The sequence below is a fragment of the Antrostomus carolinensis genome, unplaced genomic scaffold (genome assembly GCF_000700745.2).
Source record: "Antrostomus carolinensis isolate BGI_N321 unplaced genomic scaffold, ASM70074v2 scaffold19849, whole genome shotgun sequence".
NCBI lineage: Eukaryota > Metazoa > Chordata > Aves > Caprimulgiformes > Caprimulgidae > Antrostomus > Antrostomus carolinensis.
The window spans coordinates 37,831-51,508 of NW_010338089.1; the positions used below are offsets into that span (position 1 = coordinate 37,831).

Here is a 13,678-nt window from a genome sequence, read left to right on the forward strand (position 1 = left end):
TGTGACCCTCATTGTAATACTGCAATTTAGTCCTCAATTTAAGGAAAATTCCATCGTAGGAAAAGAAATTAAGCCATTGCTTACTTTCTAGTGAAATCAGCAGTGCCTGAATGGTTTCCTACATCAGTGTTTTAATGGGAATGGTGGGCACCTGGGGATCTAGTTGCATCAGAGTACTTGAAGAATAAACAGAGGCTCGTGGTCAGCCTTATTTGGCAGGACAATGTAAAACCTGACATATAGCTCAACCTTTTAAGTGGGGAAAAAAGCAGCACAGGAGGAAAAAATACTCTAGGACCCGAGAGACGTGATAAAAAATGCATGCAGTGTTTATGCCTTATTTAGCAAAGCAAGGGTCAGGAGGGGTATTATTTTTTTAGAATAACAGATGTTGATAGGAACAGACCTTTAGATTATCATGGTGAGAATAACACTGCTTCCTTTTTATATACCTTTTTTATCTCTATCTATTTTTAATTTCTCATATATTTCTGCATTTGAGGGCTGATTCAGGGATCTCTGCATGGGCACTCTCAGGTGTGGCACAGATATTGCCAAATCCTGTGGTGAATGTAGCCTGCTGACTGAATTCTGATGTTTTTGAAATAATATTTAATCAATGTTTTCCTAATGCTTAACTAGAGCTGCCTTTTCTATCTGACTTACTAAACTATCCTGAAGGCTAGTTAAGATATTAAAACCTTATCTGAAATTTAAACCTCTTATTCAGTTTTTAAATTTATAGCTAAATGGACAGACACAGATCCTTTCCTATGCTCTATTTCTAGGTGTAATGAGATTTCCCTCTCCAATGCCAGAAAAAAATGCGGTAGGTAGTGTCTTTAAAATATTGAATAGATAATTGTTGAGTTTTGAGATGGTGCTGGTGTTTCCTGAGGTTCATTCCATATCCTATGGCAAAGGTCTATTTCTGTATGTGTCAATGTGTATCCTGCTCTGTATCAGGGTGGAAAAAATCCCATTGAAATTTAGCTGCACCTAATAGCTGTGTCGATACTGCTGGTGGGACAGGCAGTAGAAATGCAAATGCCAGCCAGTGTTGTCCTTTGCTGGCAGCTGTGGAGCTGCAGGGTGAGCCAGCCCCACGGGTAGCACCTGGGTGGCCTGCCACACACTCTGGCTGCCTTCCCGGGCCAGCACAGCTCATTCCTGGGGCAACCCAGAACTAGCTCAGCTTTTGCCTCTGGGATGCTTGGCTGGTTTGCTCTGGTGTCATGGTCAGGGTGGGTGGGGTGGAACGATGGAGCAGAGGGAGATGATAATAATGTTGGGTTGTTTTCAGCGAAGGCCTCCACCACCTGTTCCTCCAGTAGAAGAAAATGGCAATGAAGAGGAGGAGATAGTGGTAGCAATGTATGACTTTGAGCCTACAGAGCATCATGACTTAAGATTAGAGAAAGGTGAAGAATACACGGTGATTGAGAAGAACGACCTTCACTGGTGGAAGGCAAGAGACAAATATGGGTAAACAAGAATTCCTTATTTTTCATTATAAAGTTGGTAAGGCTATTTCCATGTTATAGTAGTTTATATTGACTATGTCATCAAATAACTGTTTTAAGCCCCACTTTGGACCCCAGGCCTGAAATCTCATCCATATCTTTATTCTCACTTAGAAACTTATTTTTTAAAGTGTGGTTCTCAGGAGATTGTGGGGCCTGAGTGCAAAGATGGTTGCAGAATTGAAAGCTTTTACATTTATATTTCCTGTCAGACATTATAACTTTCCAATTAAAGCATCAGCCAACTTGCAAAACCTTGCTAGACTGGTACAGTACTCCTGCTCAGTACTCCTGCTTCCCTGGGGAATGGCTCATTAGGGAGCAATATGGTTAACAATCAGCTCACCAGGCTCTGACTTCCAGACTTGAATAATCATAATCTTATTTAATAGCTGGATCATTAGGGGCAGTCTTTGAATGAGTTGAGAGTTGCAGTGAGATGCCTTAATGACTACAATTTTACATACCCTGGATTAAATTTTTTCCCCGCAGTTTTAAAGGTGAAAGTTTCCATACTTCAATATTTGTCAGGTCCCTATTGCAATGTTAATGCTCCAAACAGGCTTCAAACGTGTTTCCAGTGACTGGCTGGGACCTCTGAGCGCAGAAGTGACAGAGCAGCAGAGGGTTACTCTTCTTCACCCCTTCCGCTGCTTTTCTCGGGCACTTCTGCCCGTGTCACTCCTTGAGGTGCAGTGAAAATAAATGTGGAAATGCTAATGCAGAAAATGAGTTTCTGTATAATGAGCAGTAGAGTGGGTGGGTCACTAATAAATAAATTATTGGTAATTAGCAAAATCAAACACTGTCTTCTAGGCATGCATTTTTACATATTTTCACTCAGATTGTATATATATTTATATATATTATTTATTTTTTTTTAGAAAACAAGGCTATATTCCAAGCAACTATGTAACAGGAAAGAAGTCCAACAACCTTGATCAATATGAGTAAGTGAATATTTGAATTAAAATCTAGAAGTTCATAAAATGAAAGCTATGCTTTCAGCATTACAAAGTATTTTTAAAGTTTCAAAGGCAATAATTTACATATGATATTACTGATCTCAGAGACTAAATGTAAATATTTGAAATATGCATATATTGTTCTGATTCTCCTCTTCTTTTTTTGCTGTGCTATATAATGTAGATAAATGAGATATCCATCAGGCATGTAGTTTTTAGGCTATTACTATAAAAGCAAAAAACCCCTCCCAATTCTCTGATAGACTAAGTGAAACTTTAAAGGAAATTTACCCATTATAAGTGTGCTGATTATTATTTTTTTTTAAATAGAGTGACATGCCTATCCCAAGTGTGTTGCAGTAAGATAGTGGAATAGAAAAAAGTGGAAATCATTCAAAGTAAACATAACAGATCAGAGATTTTGGAAGGCAGCTCTAATTTTCAAGAAAATATATCACTTGATGCATTATAAGTCTCAGTGTATGCATGTAACTTATCAGCTATTAAAAAAAAAACTTATCAGCTATTTTTTCCAGTTGTGTTTAGTTATGGAGTATTTATTTAATAGCATCAGTATAGAATTTAACACTGTGGTCTCCAAGCCTCTTGTTCTTGATATTCAAATTTCAGTATAGCATAAAGTGCCTGAGAGCTTAAGATGTATTTAATGACTTATAGATAAAGTGGAGCTGTAAGGAAATAAAACCAGTTTACAAAACCACATTAGTAGCTCCAGAACTCTATTCTCCGCCATGTATGGCTCCTACTGCTGTGTTTTGACAGAAGGTAAAATTTCTTCTGGGAAGAAGAAGCTGGAGAGGGACTTTTTACAAGGGCAGGTAGCGCTAGAACAAGGGGAAATGGCTTCAAACTGAAAGAGGGTAGGTTTAGATTAGATATTAGGAAGAAATTCTTCACTGTGAGGGTGGTCAGACACTGGAGCAGGTTGCCCAGAGAAGTTGTGAATGCCCCCTCCCTTTAAGTGTTCAAGACCAGGTTGGATGAGGCTTTGAGCAACCTGGTCTAGTGGAAGGTGTCGCTGCTGATGGCAGGGGGGTTGGAACTAGATGATCTTTAAGGTCCCTTCCAACCCAAACTGTTCTGTGATTCTGTGATTCTGTTCTATGGTTCTATTTTGCTCTCTGCCTTACTAGAGGGAATTAATTGTTCTGTGTTATGTTCTCATCTTTGTGGCTCTTGCTAAGAGCCCTGCCCTTTTCTGGGCTGGGCTGCGGGGCTGGCAGAAAGGGAAGGAAGGAAGTGGGCTGCCTTATCTGGTCCAGCCACTTTGTGCCTTACCACCTTGGGGCTGTACTTCTGCATCACAATACGGTCCAGGGAGGATTACTCCAGGTCGTCTACCAACTGCAAGAAACCACTATCTCCAAAACAGCAGAACTTGATTAGAGGCTGCTGTGCCACTTCCCTGCTCGGTGACCCCTGTGACAGCATAGCTCAAAACGATTGCACCGCGGCATTCACAAGCTGCGTGTTTTTTCTTTTTATATTGTTCACTGCAGCTGGCTGAAATGTCGGTGCTTCTGTGGCAGCACCCAGCTCAGGGGTGTGCAACCATGACATTTAATTCACTTTCAACCTCCTCTTTGGTAGGTGGGTCCTCCCTGGAAAACCAGAACTGTGCAGTTGTTGAATGAATTAGGAGTCCAGCAGCTGGCTCTGCAGGTGGCTTGGCCGGTGTGCAGGCAGCAGCTTCCTCCGTGCTGCCAGCCTGCCCTCGGGCTGCTGTTCAGAGCAGCTAAAGCTATCAACTGGTGTACGTTTGAGAAGTGTTTTTGTCAAAAAATTAGTTCAATTACCTGAACGTTACTGGTTTCTGTGGGATCTCACTGGATTTGCTTCAGGGCATTTTTTTTTATGGGATAACTGCGTAATGTAATAGAGACTGACTTTTGCACATTAACAAAGGTTCAGTTCTTGACCTTCACTTATAAAATTATTGAATCTGTAGCTTTGTAATACTTTGCTTCAAGCGTTTTAGGTAAATCATGAACCTTGGAGAAGTTTTGATTACTAATGTTGTGTTGCAGGTGGTACAGCAGAAACCTGAACAGAAGCAAGGCGGAGCAGCTCCTCAGAAATGAGGTGAGCACAGTGGCCTTGCAGTGTTAACCATGAAATTTGCTTAAACTAGTTTCTTTTATTAAAGCAGAGGCTTGTTGTGGCATGGGCAAATCACAGAACAAGTAGAAGAGACATACAGCTTAAAACCCATTGTACAAAACTGTTGATGTGCTTGTGTTTTAGGATAAAGAAGGTGGCTTTGTGGTGAGAGACTCAAGTCAGCCTGGCCTGTATACAGTTTCCCTTTATACAAAATTTGGAGGGTGAGTTTCTGTGGGTGCCCTGCACACCGTGTCTCGTCCGAATCCAGTTGCATCAGTATCCAAATCCATGGGCTGGAGGAAAGCCCAGGAGAGAGCTCAATAAGGAAATGAGGGTTGCTGTGATAGATAAGGCAAATGACTAAAACGGGCTTCTTGACTCCATGGTTTGGTCGTGTTTGCTTTAATCCAGTGTAGACCTGAACCTACTTCACCCAAAGAAGGAGGTCTTGCTCTCCCACCCAATTCAGTCTCATCCCTCCCGCCAGCCCAAGTGTTTGCGTCGGTGTGTGGTGAGGTGGATCCAGGAGCTCACTGGGCTGAAGATTAACCTTTTAGGGGTTAATCTTCAACTTAGTTGAGCACTGAGATGAAAGTGAGTCACCAGGCTTGGGATCTTTGATATTCAAGCTGTTCCTGAAGCATATGACATTGGCCATCTGTGCTGACCCTTTTGGTTTCCTAGTCAATGTGCTCCTTGTAAAAAGTTCACAACAAATGATACTGTATTATTGCTAATTGTTATTGTTACTCTTTTTCCAGAGAAGGTTCATCAGGAATAAGACACTACCACATAAAAGAAACGGTGACATCACCAAAACAGTACTACCTCGCAGAGAAACATCTCTTTAACTCCATTCCAGAAATAATTGAGTATCATAAACATAATGCAGCAGGTAGATGAACTGGATTTTTTCTGTCACTTAGGGTTGATTTGAAAAGCAGTGTGAGGAGTTTTAGGGTTTTAATTAAAGTTTTTAGGTTTTTATAGATCCTTCTTTTTCAGGGAAGTAATGAGACATTACATTTTCATTTTTTTCAATATAGACAATCATTTGAAAGGTTTTCTGTAAAAAAAAAAAAAAAAAAAAAAGAATAAATATGTTACTGTCCCCAGAGTAGCAGAAGAATAGCTGTATCGAGTCAGGAAAAACTGTTCATTTTGCTCCACATAGTGTCTTTATTAGCTGCCTGTAACCCACAGCAGATGGATAGGGATGGTACTTCCTCAGAATACTCTCCAGGCACTAGCTTTTTACCTACTGTAAAAAGTAGGTATAAATTTCCCTCATGAGCTCTAGCTTCCAGATGTTTATATCAAACTCAGATGATGCAGCATTTCCTGATGATATTCTTTCTGAAAAATATACTCCAAAAACATAACGCTGCTTTTGATTTATTATAACTGATTTATTGTAACTTATTTTTAATTGTCATACCGAGTTCTGACAAGATTTTAGGAGAATATTCAGAATATGCAGCATTTTGTATATATAAAATCTGAAACTAGTGGGATTTTTATGTGTGAAACAGAAATGATCAAAAATCACATTGTGAGTTTTAGATAATCTTTCTGATCGAATTTATGAAAGGGATCCTCAGAGGGGCCCTCATTCTTTACCTGCTTGATATGCTATATAGCATAACTGTAAAGCATGAATATGTATGCATATATCTATATTCACCTCTCGCCAGTAAAGAAGATGCAACAAGTTAGACGCAGTGAGCAGTGAGTGCTCCTGTGCAGCTCTTGCAGCCACTTTGATTAGTCAACACAGTGCAATAGCACAAAACGTGGTCAAAGCTGTAGATAATGATAAGCTTTTTGTTAATCATTGTTGAAGTTTGCAGTGAACAAGTGGCTGATTTGCTGCCTGGCACTATTTCAGAAGTAAACTGTCTCTTGAATTATCATTGAACCTTAGGTCTCGTTACCAGACTGCGTTACCCAGTGACCCCAAAGAAGACGACAGCACCAACAACGGCAGGATTCAGCTATGGTAATTGCTTGTTATCTATGTTCATCTTCTAAAATTATTTTATGTATATTAAGATGCTACAATATTTTCTAAATTTTGAAAAGACCAAATTTTGTACTGTGATCTGCTATACTATTTTACGTGGATCCAAGTTTTACCTTCAGAATCCTTGCACAGAGGATCAGCAGGCAAAGGCATCATGGCATGTGGTGCCAAGGGGAGCAGTGAGGAGAGGCAGAACATGTCACTGGTGCTCCAGGGGAATTCCTTGGCATCTTCCTCCATGCTTCTGTGGACACCTGGAGCTCTGCCTGATTAAAGAGCTGCACCTTGGGCTCCTTCATAAACCTCCAGAATTCTGACTCAACCTTGGCACTTTGATCTTTGTGGAGGGGTTACTTTTTTTGTTGTTGTTAATATAAATTTGGAATAACCTGTTTTAAGCATTGGCACATCAGGTGATGTGAGCAGCTTCTACTCATTGGCACAACTTTCTATGATGGCAACTCGTTGAAATCAAGTCTGATAACATCAGCATGTAATTACTGGCCTCAAGAAAGTTTGAGTTTTACCTTCTGTTTTGGTCAGGAGCTGCTTAAAGGTCATATCTACCTAAAAGTTTGTTTTGTGAGGTATAAAGTGTTTAGTTTTCAAGTTAATTCTAAGATGTTTTCTCCCTGAATTCACTAATTTACTCGTAATCCAGTTTCCCTTTCCTTTTCCTTATCACCTATGGGTTTGGTGGGTTCGTTAATACAGGAGTCATGGGCTATTGTTTGTTTTGTTTTATAGAGAAATGGGAAATTAATCCCTCAGAACTGACGTTCATGAGAGAACTGGGGAGCGGTCTGTTTGGTGTAGTGCGCCTTGGGAAATGGAGGGCACAGTATAAAGTGGCCATCAAGGCAATTCGGGAAGGTGCAATGTATGAAGAGGATTTCATTGAAGAAGCTAAAGTAATGATGTGAGTTGCGTGCTTGACACTTTTATTGCTGGTTCTAGGCCTCTGATGCCATATACTGATTATAAATAGAACACTTGGGGCAGGTGATATTTTTGCAGTTTTGTGGGGTGGAGAGCTAGCACTGGGTGGAGGAAGTAATAACGACATGATCTCAATCTTTTCAGGAAGCTAACACATCCTAAATTAGTTCAGCTGTATGGTGTGTGCACACAACAGAGACCTATTTACATTGTGACAGAGTTCATGGAGCACGGCTGCCTTCTCAATTACCTGAGACAAAAACGAGGAGTTTTGAGTAAAGATGTCCTGCTCACTATGTGCCAAGATGTATGTGAGGGAATGGAGTACCTGGAGAGAAACAGCTTTATCCACAGAGACCTGGTAACATCCCATTAGGCAATACACTCCTCTTTGAATTTTTTTTTTTTAACTTACCTATTCATCTTTGAAACAATCTGTTTGTAAATAACTGCTTTTGTTCTTGGAGAATGATTATAAGTAGTTGAAGTTGGCTCTTTAGGGTCTAATTGAGTCTCTAAATTGCTCTGTACAGAAAATGATTAGAGGTTCCTCTCTCTCAAGAAAATGGAATAAAGGATCTCTGAAATTTTTATAAAGACTTAATAGCTATTTGTGTTGATATAATAGCATATCTCTGTTCTGTATTAGTGCCATTTTCACCACTCATTAATCCCTTGAGATGCTAAGTTTTGCTGGTGATTTTTTTACAGAATGTTTTAGTTGTCAAAAACAATACTATCGAGAGCAAATGCACATGTACCTTTTATAATCAGAATATACCACTGAACTTAGTCAATCAGTGAACTTGCTAAGCAATGAGGACAAAGTTCTCATTAGACCGTTGTAATTTGTCTGCAGAAGACTGCAGGTTTTTCATCCAACTCTAACCACTCCCTTTGCAGGCTGCCAGGAACTGCTTGGTGAGCGACTCGGGAGTGGTCAAAGTGTCGGATTTTGGAATGACAAGGTATGGCCGAGTGTGCAAACACATTTGTGGGGATTTGGGAAAATTCACCTAACCCTTGTACTTAAACCATAAGGCAATGCATGCCCAGCAAAATTACAGGCAAAAAATGATCTTTTTTGACCTCTCTAGGGAACATCCCTTGGTTCATTTTTTTCCAGTGGCTTTAAAGCTTGTTCGTTCTGTGGTCTTGTGTCAATTTCCTTACTCATTTTAATTCTGGAAAATAAAAACTAGGCAGTTTATTCTCTAGAGAAGTAAGTGTGTCTAGCACTTGCTATGAGAAGCCTGACTTTGAACTGATTCTGTGGTCTTAACTGGCCTTCTGTTAGCAACTTCCTGCAACATCTGTGAAAATCTTACAAATTTTAATCTTGTAGTGATGCAGGAGGCACATGAGAGCTTGTGTCTCAGACAGCAGAGCTTGTGCTGCAGAGGTAGTTGTTATTAATCTGTATTTTGGTAAATAAATGATAGAAAGAGGTTGTTCAGTGAGTTTGGGATCCTCTTAGGGTAGATCCTCTAGAGTTGCGTCTTGCCAGCCAAAGTGCTGGGAGGTGCTGAGACATGGAGAGGGGTTAATTTCCTGCCCTTGTTAGCACCTGCAGGTGCTACATCAGGTGGGTGATATGTGGGCAAGGCAGGAGGTGGAGGGCAGCACTTACAAGGAAGGTGTTAAAGCAGCATGCTCTTGGCTGTTGCCACTCTTCTGTGTTTCTGAGCTTGTATGTCCTGTGACACCTGAAATCAGAGTGGCTGGTGAGAAACAGAGCAAGAAAATTAACTGAGTTTTGACTGAAACCTTAGTACTGCACAGAGAAGCTATTTTTGTTGTGTGATGCTAACAGTCATGGCCATTAGGTGGCAATATGAGCTTCTAATATGCAAACCCAAATCTAAATTGTAATTTGCAGGCTGAAGGATATTGTGGTTTTCTTTTCTTTTTTTTTTTTTAATTTTTTTAGGTATGTCCTTGATGATCAATACACAAGCTCCTCAGGGGCTAAATTTCCTGTGAAATGGTGTCCCCCCGAAGTTTTTAATTATAGCCGATTCAGCAGCAAGTCAGATGTCTGGTCATTTGGTAAGATGTTCATCATTAAAAGAATGCACTGTTTTTACATTTTATCAATAGAAGTTAATCTCCAGTTACTGGGAAGGATTCAGACATCTGAGAAGAAGCTCAGAGAAACCATTTGCTGGGGATTTATGCTTGTGTAAAGTTCCACAGAAACCTTTAGAACTGTTACTTATCAAAACCCATGCTACGAGAATAAGATGTTTTCAGCAATGACACATGTGAACACTTTCTAGAATATAGATCTCAAACTATTTATCTATCAGAAATCCTGAGTCCAGGGCTCAAAATCAACATATATTTTTAAGAAGTTATTTGCTTATTTTCTTATTTTTTTTGTTTGTTTGTGTTGTTTTGTTTTTTTTTTTTTTAGGTGTTTTAATGTGGGAAGTATTTACGGAAGGAAAAATGCCCTTTGAAAAAAGCTCCAACTATGAAGTGGTAACGATGGTTAGCCAAGGACATCGTTTGTATCGGCCCAAACTAGCCTGTAAGCAGGTGTATGAAATGATGATGATGTGCTGGCAAGAGGTATATACTTTTTATTTTTTTGTCTTTGAGTTGAAAAAAGGTCAATTTAGCAACAGCAATTAATCTCTATTGCAGCATTTTGGTTGTATCCAGCGCTCTCAGCTATTCATGTGTTTCTTGCTAAGATAAAGATCTCCCCCTGGTTTGCAGCTGAACTAGAGCTGTGATAAGAAAAACTACCAAGGAAATTTCTATTAAATAAATGGACTGACAGATTAAGTATGAAAAGGTGTTTAGTAACTAAATTAAATAATTGCTAAATCTGTGCTGGTCACAATTATATCTGTGTACAAATACTGCTAGCAAAAAAAAACTTCAGTCAGAATGGCCCAGAGGTGGAGAATCTGATTTTATATTGCCTCAGTTTATTAATCATTACAGAAACATACCAGAATGACTGAAAATATTTTTAAAGGAACACTTCATTACGTGGTTGTAAATTATATAGGAAATATAGATTAACTTTCAGTTGAATCTAAATACAAATCCCAAGGTTTATAAAGAAAGATAAAAGTACACTCTACTATTAATCCTCCTGAAAGATACTGACTGCACAATTTTCACAGAAGTCAAAGGGGCAGAAAACCCAAATTTAATACTTTATCAACTAAATCAGTATAAAACAGTTTTTGTAGTATTATGCAGAAAGTCTCTAAGAGGATACATACATTTGATGAAATACCTCTAATTTTTAGAGAGCAATCAAGTAAACCAAGATTGGAAGGAGCTACGTGATGTATTTCTGGTTAGTCTTTGCCACAGTGAGTGCTGGGGAAGATGTGCTCTTTTCCAGTAATAAAGATGTCATACTGTCTGACACTTGTCTTGGAGGAGAAGCTGCTGGAACAGAGAGCAATTAGTCATCAAGCCAACTGGTCGAGATCTAAAACTTAGAAACTTGTTGGTTTATGCAGCAAAAAAATACATTAAAAACACCGGTGCCCTGGAGGGCTGCAGAATGACAAATATATCTGTAGTTCAAAAAAAGATACTCACAGGAGCTAAGAAACTACAGATCATTAAGTTTGGTTTGTATTGGTAACCTGCTTGAAATGGTTGTTAAAATGGAATAATAAATTACCTGGAAGATAATGATAAGTTATTTGTTAATGCTCTTAGAATATTAATATGTATTTGTAGGATTTATATGAGCATCAATAAACTGATTAAAAATTTATTAATTTCATCAGGAATTATTAACAATAAACAACAATAAAATCTAAGCAGTCTTCATGTGGGAGAGCAAGATATTTATGAATCACAAACAGGACACAAGTAATGGCAAGATACTGTCAATCTTTGTCATAAAATATGATTAACTATAGGTAACTCAGTCCTTGTTTAATAAGTCTACTAATGATTTGTAGATGGAAGTGAATACTGAGGCTTCAAAATTCAGCAGGTGATACAAAACTTAAGAGGCTGATAAATGGAGGAAAAGTGTGAGTTATCCAGACATTCAGAAGATGCTAAATTAACTGTGTCAGCCAGGTCAGCGAAGAGATTACTTCAGTGTATTGCTGTATTTAAACGAAACAGGATGTTATGACACATAAGGAACTCTATAGAAAATAAATACAGTACATGAAGGATGCCATTGCATAAGTCTATGATGCAGTGTCATTTCAGACTTGAAAAAATAACATTGAAGTAAAGGAGGCTTCAGAGAGTGGCACTCAAAATTCTTAGGAGCATGAACAACTTGCGTAAAAATAGATTGGAACAATTCATTGGGGGAGGTGGGGATGGGGAAGAAAGATGAAAAATAATTCATTATATGAAGAGTGTAGTCCAACAACACCTATTTAAGCTTTTTCAAAGTATATATATATAAAAAAGGCACTTACTGAGATTAAGCAACACATATCAAAACCAACACAACTTTGTTGCTTTCTGATCACAGCTTTCCATGCTTTTATTTTTAGAAACCAGAGGGACGCCCAACTTTTGAAGACTTGCTTCACACAATCATTGACATGGCAGAGGGTGAAGATGCTTTCTGAAAAAAGACAACAGCAGCACAAGTACAAGAAAGAAGCCACTTTCCAGAGATGTGGATCACCGTTTCTTTTTAAAGGCTTGATCCTGTAAGCTGCTGGATACAGCATGGGGAACCTGTAATATCTGATCCACTCCAGCGCAAGGACAGTTTTACACGGTGTTCGGAAATGAGCACAGTATCTTCAGCAATACTAGCAATCTCTTTATTTTCTCTGAAAAGTCAGCGTTGCATAGTTGGCAAGTTGAGCTCTTTATGGAGGAAGAGAGAGAATGTAGCCAAAGCCCAGGAGCCTAACTTGCGTTTAGCAGGTTGGGTTCATGTACATACAGTCCACTTCTCTGAGTTTCTCTTCACACAGGCAGTAGTATTAGTAGTGATTTGCATGCTTAAAAAAAAAATTGAAGCTATCTATAAATGGCTGTTTACTGACATTGAAATGTTTCCAGAGGTTCTCCAGAAACATTATTTTTCTCAGCTGATGGATGTTTTATGACACATCAAGAACACAAAATGTGCCTCTTTCATTTGCACATAGTAGGTTGTTAACAGCACAAGTCTTCACTTTAGTGTAACACTCAAAAAGCTTTGCTTCAGAACTGAGTCGTGATATGCCCCAAGCCATTCTGGGCTGTTTGTTCAACCAGAGGCCTCCCATGGTTACTTGTGAAAAATAAGTCAAAGAGTCAGCACAATGGGTAGTCAGTGTACCATAGTACCTTGTTTTGGATTAATTATAAAATATTTTATATGCTGTATGTATTGTAAATATATAAATTCCATGCATTTATTTATATAAAGTGTGTTTTCCTCTTGAAATTATCAAGCAGAAGTTTGTCCTCTCTTCACTTACATCCACAACTCGTTACATGGGGTTGTAAATGAAAGTAAACTCTCAAGTGTGTTTAAGGAGGGCTCTTCTTTCTGTCTGTCATCTGTACGTGCAGTGATCTAACCTGTCCTTACCGAAATTTTTCTAACAGAAAATGTCATACTACATGTGTGTGTGAATAAACTGAATGTTAACTGTTGTTTGGAACCAACTAATGTGTTGCCAATAATTTACTGTCAGTGCATCATAAGCCAACGTCATTGTTCATGTGAATATGGTGCTATGACAGTCTGTGCATATATATGTGTGTGTGTGTATACACACCCTATACTACATATATATATATAGTAGTATGAATATATATTTAAGTTAATTTGGCCATGATGAAATGTTCAGTGCAGAAATGCTTGAACTCTTTAGAAGTACATGGCCTGTTCCCTCTGCTAGAGGCTAATGTCTCCACAGCCTTGCTGAAGCCTGTTTCAATTAATCTAACTTTGTACTAGTGGACAGTTCAGTTTTGCCGTAGCCACCTCCTGAGTAACTCTATTACATTTTATTTTTCATTTTTTTACTTGTGCTCTTTTGCCATGTGTAATAGAAAATAGATTGCACACTTTAGAAAAAAAAAAATTATTTTTTTTTTTTTGCAAGTAGGCAGAGAAGGAGTGTGATGAAGTTTTATTTCCAATCAGAGTA

General features: G+C 38.7%; 1 protein-coding gene across 2 annotated transcripts in view; it reads left to right on the plus strand.

The window, feature by feature from the left end:
* Positions 1-12,251, plus strand: part of TEC (tec protein tyrosine kinase) — a 31,376-nt gene extending 19,125 nt beyond the window's left edge. Inside the window, exons 5-17 of one of the 2 annotated variants that reach the window (XM_010175399.1) lie at positions 789-829; positions 1,304-1,485; positions 2,408-2,473; positions 4,537-4,591; positions 4,754-4,833; positions 5,374-5,507; positions 6,537-6,611; positions 7,383-7,554; positions 7,719-7,935; positions 8,478-8,542; positions 9,505-9,623; positions 9,991-10,148; positions 12,074-12,251. In XM_010175399.1, coding sequence (XP_010173701.1) covers positions 789-829; positions 1,304-1,485; positions 2,408-2,473; positions 4,537-4,591; positions 4,754-4,833; positions 5,374-5,507; positions 6,537-6,611; positions 7,383-7,554; positions 7,719-7,935; positions 8,478-8,542; positions 9,505-9,623; positions 9,991-10,148; positions 12,074-12,151 — 1,442 coding nt within the window. In that variant the 3' untranslated portion in view covers positions 12,152-12,251. Of the gene's footprint in view, positions 1-788; positions 830-1,270; positions 1,486-2,407; positions 2,474-4,536; positions 4,592-4,753; positions 4,834-5,373; positions 5,508-6,536; positions 6,612-7,382; positions 7,555-7,718; positions 7,936-8,477; positions 8,543-9,504; positions 9,624-9,990; positions 10,149-12,073 lie in introns of both variants that reach the window. The other variant, XM_010175400.2, reaches the window with a different exon arrangement.
* Positions 12,252-13,678: the final 1,427 nt, after the last annotated feature.